The 21842-nt window shown below is 41.2% G+C and overlaps 1 protein-coding gene and 1 long non-coding RNA gene across 3 annotated transcripts in view; one reads left to right on the top strand and one right to left on the bottom strand.

Annotated features, from left to right (window-relative positions):
* Window positions 1-20950, top strand: part of eed (embryonic ectoderm development) — a 41539-nt gene extending 20589 nt beyond the window's left edge. For both annotated transcript variants that reach the window (XM_043691574.2, XM_043691573.2), the window contains 7 exons: window positions 3464-3545; window positions 4497-4588; window positions 6005-6138; window positions 10860-10965; window positions 19280-19438; window positions 19781-19854; window positions 20610-20950. In XM_043691574.2, the coding sequence (XP_043547509.1) occupies window positions 3464-3545; window positions 4497-4588; window positions 6005-6138; window positions 10860-10965; window positions 19280-19438; window positions 19781-19854; window positions 20610-20736 (774 nt within the window). In that variant the 3' untranslated portion in view covers window positions 20737-20950. The remainder of the gene's footprint in view (window positions 1-3463; window positions 3546-4496; window positions 4589-6004; window positions 6139-10859; window positions 10966-19279; window positions 19439-19780; window positions 19855-20609) is intronic.
* LOC122550606 (uncharacterized) overlaps window positions 1-21842 on the bottom strand; it is a 65245-nt gene that overhangs the window by 37221 nt on the left and 6182 nt on the right. The gene's annotated exons all lie outside the window — the stretch shown is intronic.

Here is a 21842-nt window from a genome sequence, read left to right as displayed (position 1 = left end):
CTTTGTCCAGGATGACCGTCATTCTGCCTTTGTCTGCTGGTAGTATGATTATGTTCTTATCATTTCTTAGTGATTTTAGTGCTTCACACTCCTTGTCGTTGAGGTTGTGTGTTTGTCTTTTCCTTGTTATCAGAGGTTCGATACTTTGTCTCACTGTTTGTTGTGTCTCTTCTGTCAGTCCATTGTTCCTGAGTGTGCATTCTAGTGCTGCTAGGAAGTCTGCTGTCTTGGCGTCCCTGTGGTTGTAGTTGAGTCGCACAAACTGGCTAAAGAACTACAGCAGAAACTGAAACACCTGATCAGTGGATCCAGACACTCTATACAATCAACACAGGAATTCTTGGACATCATCAGAAATATACACATAGACAAGGAAGAAACCATGGTTTCATTCAATGTAACGGCACTGTTCACCTCTATCGACAAAACCCTAGCCAGACAAACAATAGCCAACCTGCTGGACATACAGAACAGACAACAGGACATTGAACCTATCAACACAGACGGCATACTCAAACTACTGGACCTGTGCCCCTCAACACACTTCACATTCAACAACCAAATATATGAACAAATCAACGGCACACCCATGGGCTCACCCATCTCTGGACTCATTGCAGAAGCGGTAATGCAAATGTTAGAACAAACAGTCTTACCGCAAATTCAACCCAAACTCTGGGTCAGATATGTGGATGACACCTTTGTAATCATTAAAAACACAGAAATAGAGAACACATACCGGATCATCAACGCCACACTCACAGGAATCCGATTCACTAGAAAGGAAGAAAAGGACAACCAACTCCCATTCCTAGACATGATGGTACAGAGAACACCGAACGGCGAATTCACCACAAAGGTATATAGGAAAGCCACACACACAGACCAAGTCCTGAACTACGAAAGCAACCACCCCAACACACTGCATCAAGACACTATTCAAAAGGGCCACAACACACTGCAGCACACCAGAACTGCAAAAAGAGGAAGAAGAACACCTATACAAGGTATTCGCCAAAAACGGATACCCGCGCAATTTCATCAACAGATGCCGAAGGGAAAGACAACGGAACGAGGACATGCCACAACCCAAAGGACTAGCCACGTTACCATACATCAAGAGCATTTCCGAACTGACAGCCAGACTACTGCAACCACTAGGACTCATAACAGCACACAAACCAACAGCTACTCTCAGAGAACAACTCACCAGAACGAAGGACCCGATACCCAGCATGAGCAAAACCAATGTAGTGTACAAAATCCCATGCAAGGACTGCACAAACCACTACACAGGACAAACAGGAAGACAGCTAACGATCCGCATCCATGAACACCAACGAGCCACGAAACGACACGACCAGCTATCCTTAGTAGCCACACACGCAGATGACAAGCAACATGAATTCGACTGGGACAACACTCCTATTATAGGACAAGCCAAACAGAGAACAGCCAGGGAACTCCGAGAGGCATGGCACTCATCCACAGATTCAATCAATAAGCACATCGACCTGGACCCAATATACCGGCCACTGCAGCGGACAGCTGGAACTGACAACCGGAAGCGGCAGATTCAAACCACGACAAATGCCGGAGGAAAGTTCACAGAAGCACTTCACAGGAGGCTCCCAAGCACTGAGGATGTCACCTTGACAGGGGTCGAAACGTCTGCAACACAAATTCCCAGCTCGGCAAACAGAACCACAACAACGAGCACCCGAGCTACAAATCTTCTCTCAAACTTTGAGGTGATATTAGTGGTGCTGCTTCCCTCTCTCGCCTGGAATTGGAAAAGTTAATTGATTTTGCTTCCAATTTTCACCCTGCCCTCACTTTCACCTGGCCTATCTCTGACTCCTCCCTTCCCTGACATCTCTGCTTCCCCCATTTCTGGGGATAGACTGTCCACTAATATCCACTATGAAGCCACTGACTCCCACAGCTATCTGGACTATACATCCTTGCACTCTGCTTCCTACAAAGACTCCATTTCATTCTCCCAGTTCCTCCATTTCTATCACATATGTTCCAGTGAGGCCAACTTTGACAAGGGAGCCTCTGAAATGTCTACCTTCTTCCTCAACCGAGGACTCCGTGTGTTGATAGGTCCCTCAACCAGGTCCGATCCATCTCCAGCACTTCCACTGTCAACCTATTTCTTGCCTCCCGTAGCAGCAATATGGTTCCCCTTGTACTTGCCTACCATCCCACCAGCTTCCGTACCCAGAAAACCATCAGCCACCATTTCTGCCACCTCCAGCAAGGTGCTACCAAGAGACATGTTCCCCTCTCCTACCTTGTCTGTTCTGCAGGATGGTTCCTTTGGGACATCCTGGTCCACTCTTCCTTTACTCCCAACACGGCCTCCACAACCCCACAACACCTTCTCCTGCAACTGAAGGTGTAACACCTGCCCATTTACTTTTTCCTTCCGCAGTATCCAAGGGCCCAAACATGCCTTCCAGGTGAATGCAGCACTTTATATGCACTTCAACCAATCTCTGGCCTACTGCATTCGCAGTTCACAATGTGGTGTCGTCTATATTGGGGAAATGAAAATAAGGCCATGAGCTTTCAGTTGTCTGCCACTTTACAAACCACTTTGTTCCCTGGCCACCATCTCTGTCTCAGACTTGCTGCAGTGTTCCAGCAAAGCTCAGCTCAGTTTAAGCTGGAGGAACAACACCTCAACTTTCACTTAGGGACCTTGCAGCCCTCCTGATTCAATATGGAGTTCAATAGCTTTAGGGCCTGAACTCTCCATGCCCTAGCCCCCAAATCCACTCACTAGGCCTTGCTATCACATAGTCTGCCATTACACACTACCTATTGTTCGCCACTGATACAGTCTCCATTAACAGCTATTCACTCTCCCAGCAAGATTGTTCACCCACTCCTTTGTCCCACAGTCTTCTCTCTCTTTGGGCTGTATACCCACCTGTCATTTACTCCTTACCCCTCCCTGCACCCTGTCTTCTGCATACAAACCAACATTTTCCTAACTGCCACCAGTTCTGAGCAAGGGTCATTCGACCTGAAACATTAACTCTGATTTCTCTTCTCGGATGCTAAGCTTTTCCAGCAACTTCTGTTTTTGTTTGATTTACAACATTCACCATTCTTTTGGTTTTAATTAAGTTGAATGCAACTTTTTCAGAAAACTACAAAAGAGAAATTGTATGATTTGTTAGTGAATAAAACTTGTTTTCTTGGTATCATTTGTACTGGTGCCAAAGATTGTGGTGGGTATGATGCATTGTATTTGGGGAAAGTAGTTTGATTTTTTAAGAAAAATGTTAGTCAAACAATTGCAAAGTATATTGCTTTAATGCTTGTGTTTATTTTCAGTCTTTAAGTTGTTGCATTTCAAGGAATAGAATAACTTCATTATTACTTTTAATTGTTGACAATTATTTATTGTAGAAGAAACTAATGTGGCATTCTTTCTTATTGATTGTAGCACTATGTTGGCCATGGAAATGCAATCAATGAGCTGAAATTTCACCCCAGAGAACCAAATCTTCTGCTTTCTGTAAGCAAAGGTAAGATAGCAATTGAAGTAATAACTTTGTTTTGAATTGTGATATTAGGCTCCTGTGTTGAGAGTTTGCATCTAGATATTCCTTGATGCTGAGCTGCATATTTAGCAATGCTACTGCTTGAAAATTATGAATTAAGGTTTTCAGGAAGGGAAAGGAATCGGATCTTGCCCAGGGATCTGCCAGCTACCAACTTGGACAGCATTGCAAAAGGTCGAGGATGCTGTCGTAATTGTGGGATGTGGAAAGAGTCATTTACTTGTTAAGAGCTGGAAATGTGTTGCTGGAAAAGCGCAGCAGGTCAGGCAGCATCCAGGGAACAGGAGAATCGACGTTTCGGGCATAAGCCCTTCTTCAGATACAAGTTGAATATAATAGTTCCCTATTCTCCTATACTTTTCTCACATTAAAAGTGTAAATTAATTGGATATATGCATACTAAGTCTTATTCTGATGATTGCTAAAGTAAAATAATTGTAAAAAAACAAAAAGGTGCTCATTAGTCTGAGCCATATTTAGTCACTTTCTAATAGATCAATCAAATTTCCTAAAACAATTTCACCAAGATTTAGGGCAGTTATATTCGGTTTTTTTAAAATCCTGTGTTCCATTAAATTTTCTGATTACAACCTATTTAATAAATGCTGCTATTTAACTGTTTCATCCTGGGCTGATTGAACATCTGTCCTGATTTGAAAAGAGGGAATTCTTAAAATACAGAATTAATTTTGTTTCTTTTTTTCTAATATTCTATAACACAATATGCTTTCTGCCATAAGATTAGAATAATGTTGCTACAAGTGTCATATAATTATCTGTTTTTAATATACAGTGCTCAAGTAACAATGTAAAACTTTGTAGTCCATCCTGAATTCTTGTAGCTCAGGATGAAACTGTAAAGTTCTGTGAGATGCTTCATCTAAAAAGCTAAATGGAACCTGTGTTTTACACTAGATCATGCTTTAAGGTTTTGGAACATACAGACAGATACTTTAGTGGCAATATTTGGAGGCGTGGAAGGACATCGTGATGAGGTGTTGAGTGCAGTAAGTGATCAGACACTCTGTGCTATTACAGTATTTGACATCTTGCTAACATTATATCATCATGATTGACTCATTGACCCAATTTCAACTTTGAAGGATTTATTGATAAAGCAGCCAGTGTATTGAAGCATAATCAATGTTCGTGAATTTGCAGCACAATAATGTATATTGCCTTTTAATTATTGTATTTCACAAGACAGTTCATTTCTTTAACACTTGTTTATATCTTTTTTTAAATATTGCACATGGCGTGTGAAGTCTAGACAACATTCTAGCCAAGCAGGTTAAAAGTAGGAGGGGCAAAGAGAAAGGAGTGAAGAAAGTAAGATTAGGACAGTTTGGACATATTTAGCTGGTGTATGAAAGGCTTGGAGAGATCCTTTAGATGGCAGGGTTGACTGCAATGTTGAGAGTATTGTTCACATCCACAAACATATAGCTTAGTTATGAGGATGTTCGGAATGGAGCATTATGTAGAGTGGGCTGCCTTATGAGTATGGATTGTTGCTCAGCAATATCTAGCTAAACATTTTAAGTGCTTTGATAGAGGTGTTGTCCAGAATTTCCTCCTCTGTGAAGGGGTTCTCCAGTCTAAAATAATATGCATTGCAGGGAGGAGAAACCTTTGTAATCAACATTTTTTTTTAGCAGAGCAGCAATATGGATAACCTGGAGTGGGACTAAGCCTATGTTAGGGGGCATTTGAGTTCAAGTATTTCAAGACTCTGAAGTTCCCTTATTCATGTAAGATGAAGGTTTTATGGTAAAACTACGAGTCAGACTGAACTTGAGAAAAGAGCTTCCTTTACAAAGCCTTTTACAAACTAGGTGTTCTCAAGCCAGTAAAGTACATTTGAAGTAGGGAAGCTGATACATAAAACACCACAATTTCCCACATCTAGTAGTGTATATTGATTAATTTGACTGTTTACTGAGGGATAACTATACATCTCCTTCATTTCTTTGAATTACACCATGAGATAATTTACATGAATTTAAGAAGGCAGATGATTCGTTGATTTAATTCGTTGAAAAACGGCTTCCAAAAGTGCAGTACTAAACACTTTTATTTCAGTTTAGGTTATGTGCTTCGGACTCTTGAGTGGAACTCTCAATCTTTAGACTTGGATGAAGTGCAATCATTGAGATAAGGGTGACACTGAAATCTGATTTAATACTGCAGAGGTAGCCACTGTAGGATTCTGATGTTTTGCAGTTAATGTTACATTCAGGGGTTTAAAAAAAAAAAATTTGTTATTAATATCAAAACCTAACTCTGTGGATACATGTTACTCTTAAACTGGCTTTCTGGAGAACTAATGTCTGAATTTTCAAAGTGTACACAAAAACATATTTATGATCTTATCAACATTTTCAGTTTATCAATCGTGTTATAAATCGTTTTTTTTATTACAGGATTTCGATCTTCTTGGAGAAAAAATAATGTCTTGTGGGATGGATCATTCTCTTAAATTGTGGCGAATCAACTCGGAAAGGATGCTAAAAGCTATTAAGGCTTCAAATGAATATAACCCAAGTAAGACGAACAGGTAATGATTGCATATCTGTCCTTTAGCCCTATTTGTATGTTGCCTGGACTGAATTATTACTTTATTTTTGTTGGACTGGATGCATTGTTGCTGCCTCAATAGATGGAAAAAATGTAAGATCTGAATTACTGCATTACAAGATAGTACTTGTTACTGAATCTGTGTTGAATCTTTTTTAAGAAAAGTATCTTGTTCTATGAAAGCATAAGAAATAGAAATAGGAGTAGGCCATTTGGCCCCTTGACCCTCCTGCACCATTCAGTAGAATCATGGCTGACCTGACACTCTTCACATCCACTTTCTTGCCCTTTCCCCAAAATCCTTCAATCCCAACTGGTCAAAAAACAATCTCTGTCAGCCTTAAATTTGCACAAGGACTGTCCACCCATAGCTCTTTAAGGCAAGGGGTTACAAAAACATTCAACCCTCAGAAGAAATTCCTTCTTATCTTAGTCTGAACATGGAACCCCTCAATTCTGAGACTATGCCTTCTAGTCCTAGACTCTCCTGTAAGGGGGAACATCCTCTTAACATTCACCCTATCAAACCCCTTAGGAATTCTGTATCTGTGTGGGTTTCCTCCAGGTGCTGTGGTTTCCTCACTGATTCCAAACATGTGTATGTCAGGTGAATTGGCCAGGCTCAATTGTCCATAGTGTTAGGTGCATTAGTCAGGGGTAAATATAGGGATGGGGAATGGGTTACTCTTCAGAGGGTTGGTGTGGACTTGTTGGGCCTAAGGGCCTGTTTTCATACTGTAGGGAATCTAGCCTAATCAAAGTTCCTTTATTTAAGTTAAATACACTTGTTTCGCACATTAAATAGAATATTAAATTCTATTACGGTATGATCACTACTTCTTAGGATATCTTTTACTCTTTTATTAAACCTGCCTCATTATTCAGATCCAAGATAGCCTGCCATCTCATTGGCTCCACGATACGTTGCTCCAGGAAATTACCCCTTGTACACACTATTAATTTGTTGTTGTAACTACCCTTTCCAATTTGATTAGCCCGATCAACATGATTAAAGTCATCATAATTATTGTTGTAATCTTTTTATATACTCCTACTTTGTTGATTTGTAGCCTTTCCTACTGAGTGCACTATATCTATCAATATTATCTTTCCCTTGCTGTTTTATTACCCCTGCTCAAATGGACTCCACATCATCCAAGTCTAGGTTGTGAGTGTCTTTCTCAACTATCCTCATTTCATTTCTTATTAACAGTGCTACCCCCACAACTTTTTCCATCATTCCTCTCTTTCCTGAATGTCAAGTTCTCAGTTTTGATATCATTGTAACCATGTTTCTGTAATGGCTATGAGATTGTATTTATTTGCATTGTCAGTTTGTCTGGCTACTGAATGTTTTGTACATTAAGATATATTTAAGTTTATTCTATTATCAAATTTGCCTATCCTCTCACATTTTCTTGGTGTAATATGACATTCTCACATTCTTCCCTTTGTATTTTCTAGTAACAATCAACCCCATCACTAACCTGCAATTCTACTTTGTCCTTGTATCTTTTGCTTTTCTAACTTCCGATGCAACTAAACCCATCCTCCACTATTTAGATTAAAGTCCTATCTACAGCCCTGGTTATGCAATTTGCAGGATTTGGATACAGCATTATTCAGTTGGAGCCTGTCCCATTGGAACAGCTCTTTCCTTCCCAATATCCATGAAATTGTATTCATTTTTCCCATACAAATCCACGCACTTTTATCTTTATTCTTGTTGACCCTGTGTGGATTAGTTTATGGCTCAGTTAATTATCCAGAGATTATTAGCTTTCTGATTCTGCTTTTTAATTTAGGTCTAAGCTGCTCATGTTCTTCCAGTAGAACCTCTCTTTCTTCATTCTCCCTATAACATTAGAATCTACATAGTCCATGACAACAGGATCTTCCCATCCCACTTCAATTCCTCTGCACCCCCAATTGAGATATCCTGAACCTGGGCACTAAGCAGGTAACACAGCCTTTAGGATTTTTGAAACTGGCCGCAGAAGTGTCTGTTCCCATGATTGTGCTATTCCATTTACAACTACATTTCTCTTTTCTTCACCCACCACCACCACCACCACCACCATCACCACCAACACTACCATTTGAATAACTCCCTGTACCATGGTGCTATGGTCAGTTTGCTCATTCTCCCTACTCCGCCCAATCTCACTCACATCAGGAGCAAGATTCTCAAATCTGTTGGGAAACTCAAAGGTTCATGTTCCTGCAGCACTTCCTCCTGGATCTGTCTTTCTGCCTCATTCATAGTCACATCCTCCTGTTTCTGACCCTGAACAAATTCTAGTAGGATAGCAAAAACTTTCTGGTTCAGATCTTCCATTTTAATTCGCACTAAAAATGCAATCTGTGTAAATATTAACATTAATGCAGCAATTTATATAAATGGACTACTTTATCTTGCACCAACCAAGTCATGGATGACTTGGAATGAGGACTTTTAAATTCTGTCTATGCATGTACCCTATTTGTAGTAGCAACTCTTCTATTATGAATTCATATGCTTAATGAAAGTTGCTAGCACAATCGTGCATTTCTCATCTGCATTCTAGAGAAATTGTACCTACATTTTTACAGAAATACGTAGATCTTGATCCTCTTTTTACACTCGGTTTAACCTGCTCCATTTTAAATTGCTATATAATGTTACAGATGGAAATCTAAAGTTAAATTTATCAAAAGACTTATGGACTTTAATGTTTTACTCTTTTTCCATTAAATATACTTTGCATCTACTTTTTTTGATGTTTCAGACATAATTAGTAGCTGTGATGTATCTGTGAAGTATTCCAAGTTTCATCCTTGATCTGTTGTAGGTCAAGTGATTTTAGTTGGTATTGCACTGTACAACCCAGCAGCAGCTCTAATGTAAAGAACAGAAAACCACTGCTTTTGCTATCCAGAGTCCCTCGCTAAAATGCGTAAATAGATATTCTCCAATTGACCTGTTTAGCGATGTCACTTAGATACCACCTGGAGCAGATGGGTGAAGTTGATGAACTGCTACAGTTCAGCCTGGGTGCAGGATGCTGCACTGGTGCAGTCATTGATATAACAGTGGAAGAATTGGGGCACAGTGCCAATGTAGGTACTGAAGAGGAACTGTTCGATGTAGCCGACAAAGAGGCAGGCATAGCTGGGGCCCGTCTGGATGCCCATGACCTACCCCCTGGATATGGAGGAAATGGAAGGAGTTAAAGGAAAGGTTGTTGAGGGTGAGGACCAGTTTGGCGAGACGGAGCAGGGTAGTGGGGGACTGGATGGGTCTGTTGGAGAGGAAGCGGAGGGCCTGGAAGCCATCCTAGTGGGGTATGGACGTGTATAAGAACTGCATGTCCCTAGTGAAGGTAAAGTGCTGGGGACCGGGGAACTGGAGGTTACTGAGGAGACGGAGGGCGTGGTTGGTGTTGTGGATGTAGGTGGAAAGTGCTTGAACCAAGGTGGGAAAGGATAGAGTCTAGGTAGGGCACAATGAGTTCAGTGGGGCAAGAGCATGCCGACACGGTGGGTCGACCGGGGTAGTTGGGCTTGTGATTCTGGGTGCAGGTAGAACTGGGCGGTGCGGGCTGGAGGACTATGAGTTTGAAGGTAGTGGAGGGGAGATCACCAGAGGCAGTGACAGCATGGACAGTGTGAGTGATTTCGGCATGATGGGTCATGGTGGAGTCGTGTGCACGGGAGAAATAGGTGTCGGAGAGTTGGCGTTTGGCCTCTGCGACAGAGAGGTCTGTTCTCCGCTGTACCACAGCCCTGCCTTTGTTAGTGATTTTGATGGTGAACCAGGGGTTCGTGCAGATATACTGGAGCGCTGCACATTTGGAGGGCATGAGGTGGGTGGAGAAATTGAGGCAGCTGATATCAAGTCTGCAGTAGAGGTCTAGGGAGGTTCACCTGCCTCTCTTCCAACCTAGTTTACTGCATCAGGTGCTCCTGATGTGGTCTTCTCTACGTTGGGGAAACCAAACGTAAACTTAGGGAACGGTTAGTAAGGCTTCTCAGTGGGTCCACAGGGGCTGATCGGACCTCCCAGTCATCGCCTCTTTTGATTTCCCTTCCTACTCCCTTTCCCTATACGACCATCTTTGGGCTCCTCCAATGCCTAATGAATCAAATAGCAAATTGAGGAACAATACCTCATCTTCTGCCTGGGCAGTCTACAGCCTGGAGGACTCAACATTGAGTTCTCCAATTTCAAATAACCTCCCTTCCCAGCCCCTCCCGCTCCCTTTCACTCTTCCCCGCCACCAACCGGATTCATTCTTCCCATTGACCAACTTGGTTGTACACTCTACGTGTCTTAGCTGTCCCCACTATTAGCTATCAGCACCTCCTGAAGCTGTCCAGATTGCTGTGTTCTTCTAGTCTCCTGCCTGTCGATTTGGGATTCCAGCATCTGCAGATGTTTTCTCTCTAACCTAATTTACTGGCTGACAGTACTCAAACTGATTATCATTACTGTCTTGGATATTTTAACAGTAAACAAACTTACTGTTCCTTTCGTCTTTGATTCTTATTGTATTTCAAGTTAATTAATTGGGTTTGAAAATGTTCGTGCTTTTTGATAAACCATTGTATAACCACACACCTTTTTGTTAGTGATGCAAAATTCTATGCTCAGGATTTAGTCTGATTAGTTTGGAGGAGAGGTGGAACTTGAGTTGTTTTTGTTGTCTTTTTTGCTTATAGGCCATTTGTGTCTCAGAAAATCCATTTTCCAGATTTCTCCACAAGGGACATACATAGGAATTATGTGGACTGTGTGCGCTGGCTTGGAGATTTAATATTATCTAAGGTAAATATTTTTGTTTCCATTTGTTAAGTTGACCCAGATATTCCACGGAGTGTCAAGGAGTAAGCTTTATTTCTGCTCAACAGTCTGATTCTGGTTCCTTTAGAAATGTAGAACTTACCTGAAATCCACAGTTTCCTTGTAGTGCAGGGTAGTTGGGGATAAAGCAAACCATTTCTTCTTCTTCACACTGCATTCTATTATTTAAATGTTTAGCAGCACAGACAGTCACTTTGTTAGCTCCTGTGAAAGGGATTACGGTGTGACAGGTTGTCAGGGAGCCAAGATTCCAAGAGGGAATAGAAGATTCCTGGGAGGGATGGAAAGGGTGATTGAGTCCAGTGAGAAGAAGAGTGTGTTGAGTCTGATCAGGCAGGAGGGAGAGGAGCTGTGTTGAGTCTAGTGGCAGGGAAGATGGCCCTTTCAGGTTTGCTGGTAGGGTAGGATGTCGGCTGCAGGAAAGGGAATTATTGCTTCAGGCATGGAGCATGGAGTGAGATTCAGACGAGAGACTGTATCGTTGACGGGGGATCAGGGGGTGCAAGTGGTCCAAGGTGGTTTAGTTGTGGTTTGGGGCAAGAGTGGTGAGTTACGAGGCTAATTAACTGCCTTTCCAAAGCAGCCATTAGCTTAACTGAAGCAAACCCTTTAGGTTTTAACAAAGATGTGTAGCTCTGATTGTGGATGAGGTAGTTGGTTTGCTCCATACTAGGTAACATTATCAGTGCGACTTCCATGAAGCGCTGTTGTTCCGTCCCCTTGGTTTTTATCTGGTTCAGTCTGTTGAGATGAGTATCACTTCTGGGTCTTCTCTGCAGCAGTTTGTACACTGGATCTATCTCTGTGTTTGTTGATGGCCTTTTTGGTTGAAAACCAGACTTCCAAGAATTATTTTGCACATGTCTTGTTAGCCTGTCCTAGAATAGTAACTTTGTCATAGTTGAATTGATGGCCCTCTTGGTCTGTGTACACAGAATGGAGGGAGAGTGGATCATGTCGTTTAGTAGCCAGTTGGTGTCTGTGAAGGCGGATGACTAGGTTTCTACCTGTTTGTCTGATATAGTAGTTGTTGCAAGGGATTTTGTATACTTTGTTCGTCCTGCATGCTGTAGTTATGGGGTCCTTAAGCTTGGTACATAGCTGGCATAGTGTGGCTGTAGGTTGGTGTTCCACCATAATACCTAGTGGTCGTAACAGCCTAGTCGTTAATTCTGATATGTTCTTCACATAGCGTAAGGTAGTCAGTGTGTTGGTAGGTACATTGTCTTCTTGGTATTGTCTCTTGGACGGGCATCAGCGAACAAAGCTGATCAAGTATCCATTGTTAGTGTTCCTCTTCTTTGCACAATTGTGTTGCAGTGTGTCACGACTCTTTTGAATAGGGTCTTGACACAGCTCCAGTTGTGGACGTTGAGGTGGTTGCTATTGTAATTGAGGCTCTGTTTGGTGTGGGTGGGTTTCCTGTCTACTTTGGTTGTAAATCCTCCGTTGATCATCCGTTCTACGGTAACATTTAGGAATGCAAGTTAGTGGTTATTCTCTTTCTCCCTGGTAAATTTGATGCCAGTGAGTATACTGTCAATTAGGTGGTATGTTTCTCCCAGTCTAGTATGTTTTTTTAAAATATATTTTAATTGAAAAAATAGATTTTTTTAATATTACAAGTACAAAACAGTATAATTCAAAACAGTACAAAAAATATCCAAATAAAAAACAAATCCTCAACCCACCCTCATGTACGAATGTGTAAACATATATAGAAAAATATAGAATTTTAAAAAAACCCAAACTGGCTATTTAACTAAATAAATAATCAACAACAAACTAATAAATAGTAATAACTCAGCCCAGCCAAATAAAACGCTCATACGTTCACAGTTCTTCCTCCCTGGATATTGGACTCATAAAACACAACCGTTATGGCTATGTAAAAGCCCTTTTTAGTATGGCAGATAAATCTGTGTCAAGGTATTTCAAAACGCGCTGCCATGTGTTGTAAAAATTCTCACTTTTGTGGTGTACCATATTTGTGAGAAAATCCAGAGGAATGTGCTCCATAACAATCTTCCGCCAAACCGACAGGCCCGGGTTTTTTTTCAGATATGCAACCGAGCAAGATATTCTTTCTTGCACAGAACGTGAGAATATTGAAAAGTTTTTCTAATGCGCATCTGCAGGAAATACGGTGGACAGGCCCAAAAAGAGAGAGATAGGGTCCACCCTTACACCCAAAATCCTCTGTATTGTGCCCGCACAGCACTCCCAACATGTTTGAAACCTATCGCGAGACCAAAGACAATGGGTAAGAGTGCCCGTGCAGACCTTGCGCTTGGGACAAGCTGAAGATACCCCTGGTTTAAATTTTGACAAACGGTCCAGAGCCAAGTGGACCCTGTGGAGAATCTTCACCTGTGAAGCATGGGTCCTATTACAAATTTATATCTTCCTTGCATTCTCCCAAATATCCTCCCATGCCTCTGAGGAGACTTCAACACCCAGCTCTCTTTCCCACATCCTGCACAGTCAATCAAACTCATCTAAGGTGGCACCCCCCAAAAACAATGATATAAAGTACTGACAGAGAGTGTACACTTAGCACGCCCCCTCTCTATGTTGGATTTGCAGGGATCCGTCAAAAGTGTGGTCTTTTTTTGAATAAAATTCCTAACTTGAAAAAAAACTAAAGAGGTCTCTATTATATAATTCGTACTTCTGTAGTAACTGATCGAAGGACATCATTACGTCTCCCTCAAATAAATTGCCCATGTAAGACACACCCCTAGCTGCCCAACGTTTAAATCCTGAATCTATCATGCCCGGTTGAAAACCCGGCGTACCCACTAAAGGTGTAAACAAAAATGTTTTGCCAACATTGTCTTCCCTCTGCCGAATTGACCTCCATGCTCTAACAATATTGATGACTATTGAGTTATAGCAATATTCCCTAACTGTCCTCATTTTATCCAAAAACAGCAAACTAGTAAGGGGGCACTTTGCCTGGGAGGCTTTCATAGCTACCATATTGAAAGAGGATCTCCACAAACCCAATCACTCACACACAGGACAAAAGCGAGCTTAAAATTGGTATTTTTAATGTCTTTAAGGAGCACTCCCCCCAATCTGTGAGGCAACTGCAGTTTGGTTAATTTAATGAGGGGGCGCTTACGATGCACAATAGAGGAGCTAAACCAGTTTATTGAAAATCAGGGGGAGCATCCGTATAGGGTATAGCAAACGAAGGGGAATATACATCTTAATAAGCGCTATCCGACCCAACCACCAGACTGGAAGTGCCTCCCATCTTTGAAGATCTTGTTTAATTTTTTCAAATAATTGGATAAAATTGGCTTTGAACAGCCAGTCCAGAACTGGAGTAATGAATATGCCCAAATACACAAAAACCCCCTGTGACTACCTAAATGGGAATCTAAAGTTGCCCTTGACCTAGTTCCTTCGTAAGACCACCGATAGGCATAGCCTCTGATTTTGCAAAATTAATCTTGTATCCTGAAAAAGTGCCAAAGGCATGAATGCATTGTATCAGGCGAGGCACTGAAACTGCTGGATTTGTCAAAAAATTAGGACATTGTCTGCATACAACGAAATCTTACATAATTTTGACACCCTCTTCTGGAGCTGATATATTGGGATCCCCACGAATAGCCTCTGTCAGTGGTTCAATCACCAACATAAAAAGCAATGCTGAAAGGGGATAGCAGTGCCGGCTGCCCCTAAAAATATTTAAATTTGCTTGATCGTACCCAGTTGATGACCCTGCTGCGAGAGGGCCACCGTAGAGAACCTTTACCCATCTTATGATGACTTCGCCCAAACCAAACCGCTCTCGAGTATAGAAAAGGTACGGCCAGTCAACTATGTCAAATGCCTTCTCTGCATCTAAAGAAATCGCCAATCCCTGTATTGACTGCTGTTCGCATGTTTGAATTACATTAAGCAGCCTCCAAACGTTATTGGAGGTTCTGCGACCCTTTATAAAGCCCATCTGATCCTCTTTAATAATAGAAGGTAACAGAGTCTCCAGCCTTAACAAGAGAGTCTTCGAGAAGATTTTAAAGTCCACATTTAAGACCGAGATGGACCTGTACGAAGCACAGTCTTCTGGGTCCTTCCCTTTTTCAAGGATAAGTGAAATATTGGCCCCTCTCAGAGATGGTGGGAGACAATCATGACTGTATGAATCATTAAACATGTTGAGCATTGGGCCTGACAGTATAATTATAAATTCCTTTTAGAATTCACTGGGAAGTCCATCAGGACTGGACGCCTTTCCACTCTGGAGCTGCCTCACAGCTTCCTGCACCTCTTGCTCTGGTAATAGGGATTGAGAAAGAACTGTTGTTCGGGAGTCACACGCAAGAGCTTGAGATCCCGAAAAAAAATTCCATTTTGGCCTGCCCCTCCTCACAATTCTCAAATGGGTATAACTTAGAGTAAAATCTCTGGAACGCCACATTAATCTTTTTAGAATCCCATGTTAGGTTCCCGGACCCGTCCCTACGAGCTGTAATGGCCTGTGGGGCACTCCTCTTTCTGGCAAGATAGGCTAATTATTTGCCTGGCTTGTCACCATGCTCGTAAAACCTTTGCTTTGCAAAGGCCTGCTCCTTCTTTGCCGTCTGCATGAGCACGGAATTTAATGCAGACCGCAGTGCCATAATCCGCTGTAGTTTGACCAACGAGGGTCTGTCAAAATAGGCCGCCTCGGCTGCCTCAGTCTAGTATGTTTGATGATGACAAATTGTTGTCCATGTATCGTATTCATAGTTTTGGTTGGATCAAGGGTAGGGCTGTGTTTTCAAGATAAAACCGAAACTATGTAACCCAGGGAAAACACCTTGTCTGTTCACCCTATCCATGTCCTTGGTGATTTTATAAACCTCTATAAGGTCACCCCTCAGCCTCCGACGCTCCAGGAAAAACTGCCCCAGTCTATTCAGCCTCTCCCTGTAGCTTAAACCCTCCACCCGGCAATATCTTTTCTGAACCCACCTATCAGAAGGAAATTTCGCAACATATTTCCGATAGGTGGAAGACCATCTGATCAAGATCCTGTTGTACTCTGAGGTAATCTTCTTCGCTGTCCACTACACCTCCAATCTTGGTGTCATCTGCAAACTTACTAACTATACTTCCTATTTCACATCCAAACCGATTATATAAATGACGAAAAGCAGTGGACCCAGCACCAATCCTTGGGGTACACTGCTGGTCACAGGCCTCCAGTCTGGAAAAACAACCCTCCACCATCACCCTCTGTCTTCTACCTTTGAGCCAGTTCTGTAACCAAATAGCTAGTTCTCCCTGTATTTCATGTGCTCTAACCTTGCTACCCAGTCTACCATGAGGACGCTGTCGAAGGCCTTACTAAAGTCTGTTAGCGCGGATGAAATGATATCAGTCCGAGCCCAGAGTGCGGTTCAACAATCGGTAACGTTTATTACTACAGTAACGCTGGCGGAGACCAACCGAGGTCCGAATCTCGGCTGCTCTCCTGATCCCGCGCGCAGCTTCATATTATATACTTTTAGTTGTCGGGATGTGTGGGATTTGAGGATGAATGGGATGATGGTTCCCCATCATCACTGGAGTAGGTGCGAATAGGCTGTTTCCTGCCGTCCCAGGAGAGTTGCAGGGCACGCACAATAGGGTGCTAATTGGTTTATGTAAAACGGGTCCGGGTATTATCTGCTTGTCTCTCTCTGTGAGGGCAGGGGCTAGCACCCCCCTTTGTTCCCTTGGGGTGTTGGTGTGTATTGGTCTGTCCGTTCCTGTCTGGTGTAATATGGCCATTTCTCAAGAGGTCATCATCTATTTCCCCATATCCTGTATCTTCCATGTCCTTCTGCACACTACGAACTGGATGTACAATACTCATTTAGTATCTCTCCCATCTCCTACGGTTCCACACATAGGCTGCCTTGCTAAGCTTTGAGGGAACCCATTCTCTCCTTATTCTCCCTTTTGTTGTTCTTGTATTTGTAGAATCCCTTTTGTTTCTTCTTAACCATATTTGCCAAAGCTATCTTGTGTCCCCCTTTTGATTTCCCTCTTACTGCCTTTATACTCTAAGGATTCACTCAATCTCTGCTGTCTATACTTGACATATGATTCCTTTTTAACCAAAACCTCAATTTCTCTAGTCATCCAGCATTCCCTATACCTATCAGCTTTGTTACAAAGTAATTAAAAGAGACTTATAAATTAACCAACCTCAGGAAGAAACAACATTAACAAGCTGTTTCCTCGGAGAAAGGACATAACATTGCTTGATAATCTGCTGCCTTGTGATAAATGGGAATCAAATCTGCCAGTCGGTGTAATATCCTGAAGTAAAGGGGTTAATTGAAGGAAAAGGAGTGTTAAATTGACAGCTAACCCCAAATGTAACATGAGCTATTTCTGATAAGATGGCAAGCTGCAGACATATGGTCTACACAAGTGTAATCCATATTGGGATGACCAAATCTACCAAATCATCAATAATGTCATACCACAAACTTTAAAATTTGCTCCAGTATAATCACAATAAGAAAAGCTTTGTAAAACTTCTCCAAATTATCTTTGTCGATTCCCATAAATATGGAAATTAATTAATTGATGTAAGTTGAAACAAACATGGTAATGTTAGGGGATTTTAACTTTCCAAACATAGACTAGGACTGTGATAGTGTTAAGGATTTTGATGAAAAGGAACTTATGAAGTAAGGAAAAGCAAGGGAACTATAGACCAGTGAGCCTTACATTGGTTGTTGGAGGAGGCAATTCTGAGGGACAGGATTTACGTGTGTTTGGAAAGGCAAGGACTGATTAGGGATAGTCAACTGGCTTTATGCATGGGAAATCATGTCTCATGAACTTGACTGAGTGTTTTTTGAAGAAGTAACAAAGAGGATTGATGAGGGTAGAGTGGTGGATGTGATGTTTATGGATTTCAGTAAGGCATTCAACAAGGTTCCTCATGGTAGACTGGATACCAAGGTTAGATCTCATGGAATACAGGGAGAACGTGTCATTTGGATACAAAACTGGTTCAAAGGTAGAAGACAGAGCGTGGTGGTGGAGGGTTGAGTTTCAGGCGGGAGGCCTGTGATTAGTGGTGTGTCACAAGAATCGGTGCTGCGTCCACTGCTTTTCGTCATTTATATAAATAATTTGGATGTGAACGTAGGAGGAATATTTAGTAAGTTTGCAAATGACACCAAAATTGGAGGTGTGGTGGACAGTGAAGAAGGTTACCTCAGAGTACAACGGGACCTTGATCAGGTGGGCCAATGGGCTGAGGAGTGGCAGAGGGTGTATACTTTGGATAAATGTGAGGTGCTGCTTTTTGGAAAGACAAATCAGGGCAAGATTTGTACACTTAATGGTAAGATCCAGGGGAGTGTTACTGAACAAATAAACTTTGGAGTCCAGATTCATAGCTCCTTGAAAGTGAGATCGCAGGAAGATAGGATAGTGAGGAAGGCGTTTGGTACATTATCCTTTATTGTCAGAGCACTGAGTATACAAGTTGGGACGTCATATTGTGGCTGTACAGGACATTGGTTAGGCTACTTCTGGAATACTGTGTGCAATTCTGGTCTCTCTCCTAATGGAAGGATATTGTGAAACGTAAAAAGGTTCAGAAAAGATTTACAAGGATGTTGCCATGGTTGGAGGATTTGAGCTATAGGGAGATGCTGAATAAGTTAGGGCAGTTTTCCCTGGAGCATTGGAGGCTGAGGAGTGACCTTCTAGAGGTTTATAAAATCATGAGGGGCATGGTTAAGATAATATATAAAATCTCTTTCCTGGGTGGGGGAGTCCAGAACTAGAGAGCATAGGTTTAGGGTGAGAGAGGAAAGATTTAAAAGGGACCTGAAGGCCACCTTTTTCAGTGCGTATATGAAACGAGCTGCCAGAGGAGGCCGGTACATTTACAACCTTTAAACGGCGTCTGGAAGGGTTTAGAGATGTACAGGCCAAGTGCTGGTAAATAGGACTAGATTAGGTTAGGATATCTGGTTGGAATGGACAAGTTGGACTGTAGGGTCTGTTTCCATGCTGTACATCTCTATGACTCTGTGACTATAGTTTCTCCTTGCCTCTTTCATCTTGAAAAGCAGTTTATTCCAGAAATTGTTACTGTTTATTCTTTCAGTCCATGAAGTTATTAAGGTTCTGAAACTTAAATTGTTGTAGCGTTATAAAAAAGTCACGAAATTTGACAATTATGTTTTATTCAATTGTAGGTCAAATAAATTGTGTGTATATATAAGTACCACAAGCAATGATGCACAATTGTTATCTGTTTCAGTCTTGTGAAAATGCCATTGTGTGCTGGAAGCCTAGCAAAATGGAGGATGACATTGATAGAATAAAACCAAATGAATCAAATGTGACCATACTGGGGAGATTCGATTATAGTCAGTGTGATATATGGTATATGCGATTTTCAATGGATTTCTGGCAGAAGGTAAAAATGAAGAATATGGGAGTATATTTCAAGTATTCAGTTCATATAATTAAAAAGTATATTCCTGTACTGTAGCTTTTTGTTACTCCACTCTGATTCAAGTAATTTTCCATGACATTTCATATGTTAGGATCTCCTTGTTTGTTGAGTTGATTGTTACTATTAATTACTGAATCCTGAGATTTGTATTTAATCTCACAATATCCATGGTGTCTAATATCTGATTATTTCTTTAATATCATCTTCAAATATGTTGATCTCATCGTTATCTTAATCTTCCCTCTTGTGTTAATTATTTATTTAAAACTATTCATCTATTAAAATCTGAATCTCTCTTTAAAGATGCTGGCTTTAGGCAATCAAGTTGGAAAGCTCTATGTATGGGATCTTGAAGTTGAAGATCCTCATAAGGCTAAGTAAGTATTTTCTTGTTACCTTAATAACTTAGGCTAAAGTCAAGGCAACAACTGAAAACAATATATCCCTCCACTAAGTGGAACAAAATTATACGCGGTCCAGGTGTGGTCTCACTAATTCCTTACACAGTTGCTGCAAAGATTTCTACTTTTACACTTTTACTCCATTAGGAATAAATGCTGAAACTGTACTTTCCTTCAGAAATAAGGTCTCCCACCAAGTCTTTCAGTGGGTTCAAATCCTGGAAAACAATGATGCAGATCTACTTCTGCACTGATGTTGACGGTTAAATCATTAAGTCGTTATCCAGATATTTTATTTTTAAATCATGGGCCTATCACTTTCCCTGGAGTCTGTTCTCTAGAAGTTTCTTAATTTGCCTTGAAACTTAATTAATGGAGATGAAGCAGATTTCATTATTTGCCCCCTCATCTTCAAAACCTTATGGATGGCAGCAACTTGCCTGGAGAAGCAGCAAGTAAAGCCACTCTCAGGATGCTGTTGCTGTAATTACTTAGCTGCTTATTTGAGAAGAAACTGCTTGCACCGATTTGAAGCTGAGATCTTCTAGAATTTTGAGTAAGGGAATGTCATAATTTTTGTCCAGCTGAAATTAGAGCTTAGATCCTGGAGAGAACCAGGTATATTTCCTAACTTAGCTTTTGCAAATACCAGCACTGTTGACTGTTGCACCTTTTTGATATTGTAATTAAGCTTTCAGCTATTTTATATTATAATTGTGTTTTTTTTTTAGATGTACAACGTTGGCTTATCCAAAATGCACTGCAGCCATACGACAAACCAGTTTTAGCAGAGATAGCAGTATTCTTATCGCTGTATGTGATGATGCAACCATCTGGCGCTGGGATCGACTTCGATAAACAATATTAATCATGTTCCAAAATGACTGAATTTAGCATACTCTGTGCACCAGTGACATTTGATATTTTCTCAGCTCATTTTCCCAATCGTATTGTCAATGAAACTTTGTGTGTATCTGCTAAAGTGTACTGTGTAGTTGACTTTTTCCCTTTGTGCTGCCTGTTGCTTTTATTCTATTGTCAATAAATATTTTTTATGTTGGTTAAATTTAAAGTATGGTTTATACATTTTATTTTCAATTAATAACTGTTTAAGTTAGATCTCTAAATAACAGCTGGCATTGCGTTATCATGACTAATTAGCATCAAACACTTTTTTTTATCCCCTATGCCATTATAGCTGGAGTAGGCAATTCAGCCTCTGAGCCTGCTCTGCCGTTTGATACAATCATGACTGATCTCATCTTGGCTTCAACTCTACTTTCCTGCCTGCTGTTCATAACCCTTCAGCCCCTTATTGAATACAAAGCTGTCTACCTCCTCAATTTTTTCTCAATGACCTAGCATCCGCTGTACTTTGGGGGTATTCAATTCCACAGATTCATGACTCTTTGGGAAGAGGTAACATCATATCATCTGTTTTAAAATCTTCTACCCCTTAATCTAAAAGTATGATCTTCTGCACTAGATTGTCTCACGAGGAAACATGTCTACTTTGTGAATCCCTTTTAGCATCTTTATCTACTTCAATCAGATCTCCTCTCATTCTTCTAAACTCCAGGGAGTATAGGTCTAAGCTGCTCAAACTCTCTTCATAAGACAAAGCCCTCACCTCTGGAATCAATCGAGTGAATTTCCTCTGAACTACCCCCAAAGCAATATATCCTTCCAGTAAGATGGTGACATCTTGAAAAATGTCCATTTAACAGAGTGGTGGTATTGGATGTCTTGAAACACACAGTAAGTGGAACAAAATTCTATGTGGTCCAGGTGTGGTCTCTCTAATTGCATGTACAGTTGCAGCAATACCTTTTACTTTTACTCCTTTAGGAATAAATGCTGAAACTATACTTTCCATAAGGAATAAGGTCTCCACCCAAGTGAAGAAGCTGTATGGTATGCTTTCCTTTTGGTCAGAGTATTGAGTATAGGAGTTGGGAGGTCAT

The sequence above is a fragment of the Chiloscyllium plagiosum genome, unplaced genomic scaffold (assembly GCF_037043375.1).
Source record: "Chiloscyllium plagiosum isolate Xiang-an unplaced genomic scaffold, Cpla_swu_hap1 HiC_scaffold_6, whole genome shotgun sequence".
In the NCBI taxonomy this organism is placed as follows: Eukaryota; Metazoa; Chordata; class Chondrichthyes; order Orectolobiformes; family Hemiscylliidae; genus Chiloscyllium; species Chiloscyllium plagiosum.
This window is presented reverse-complemented; position numbering and strand designations above follow the sequence as displayed.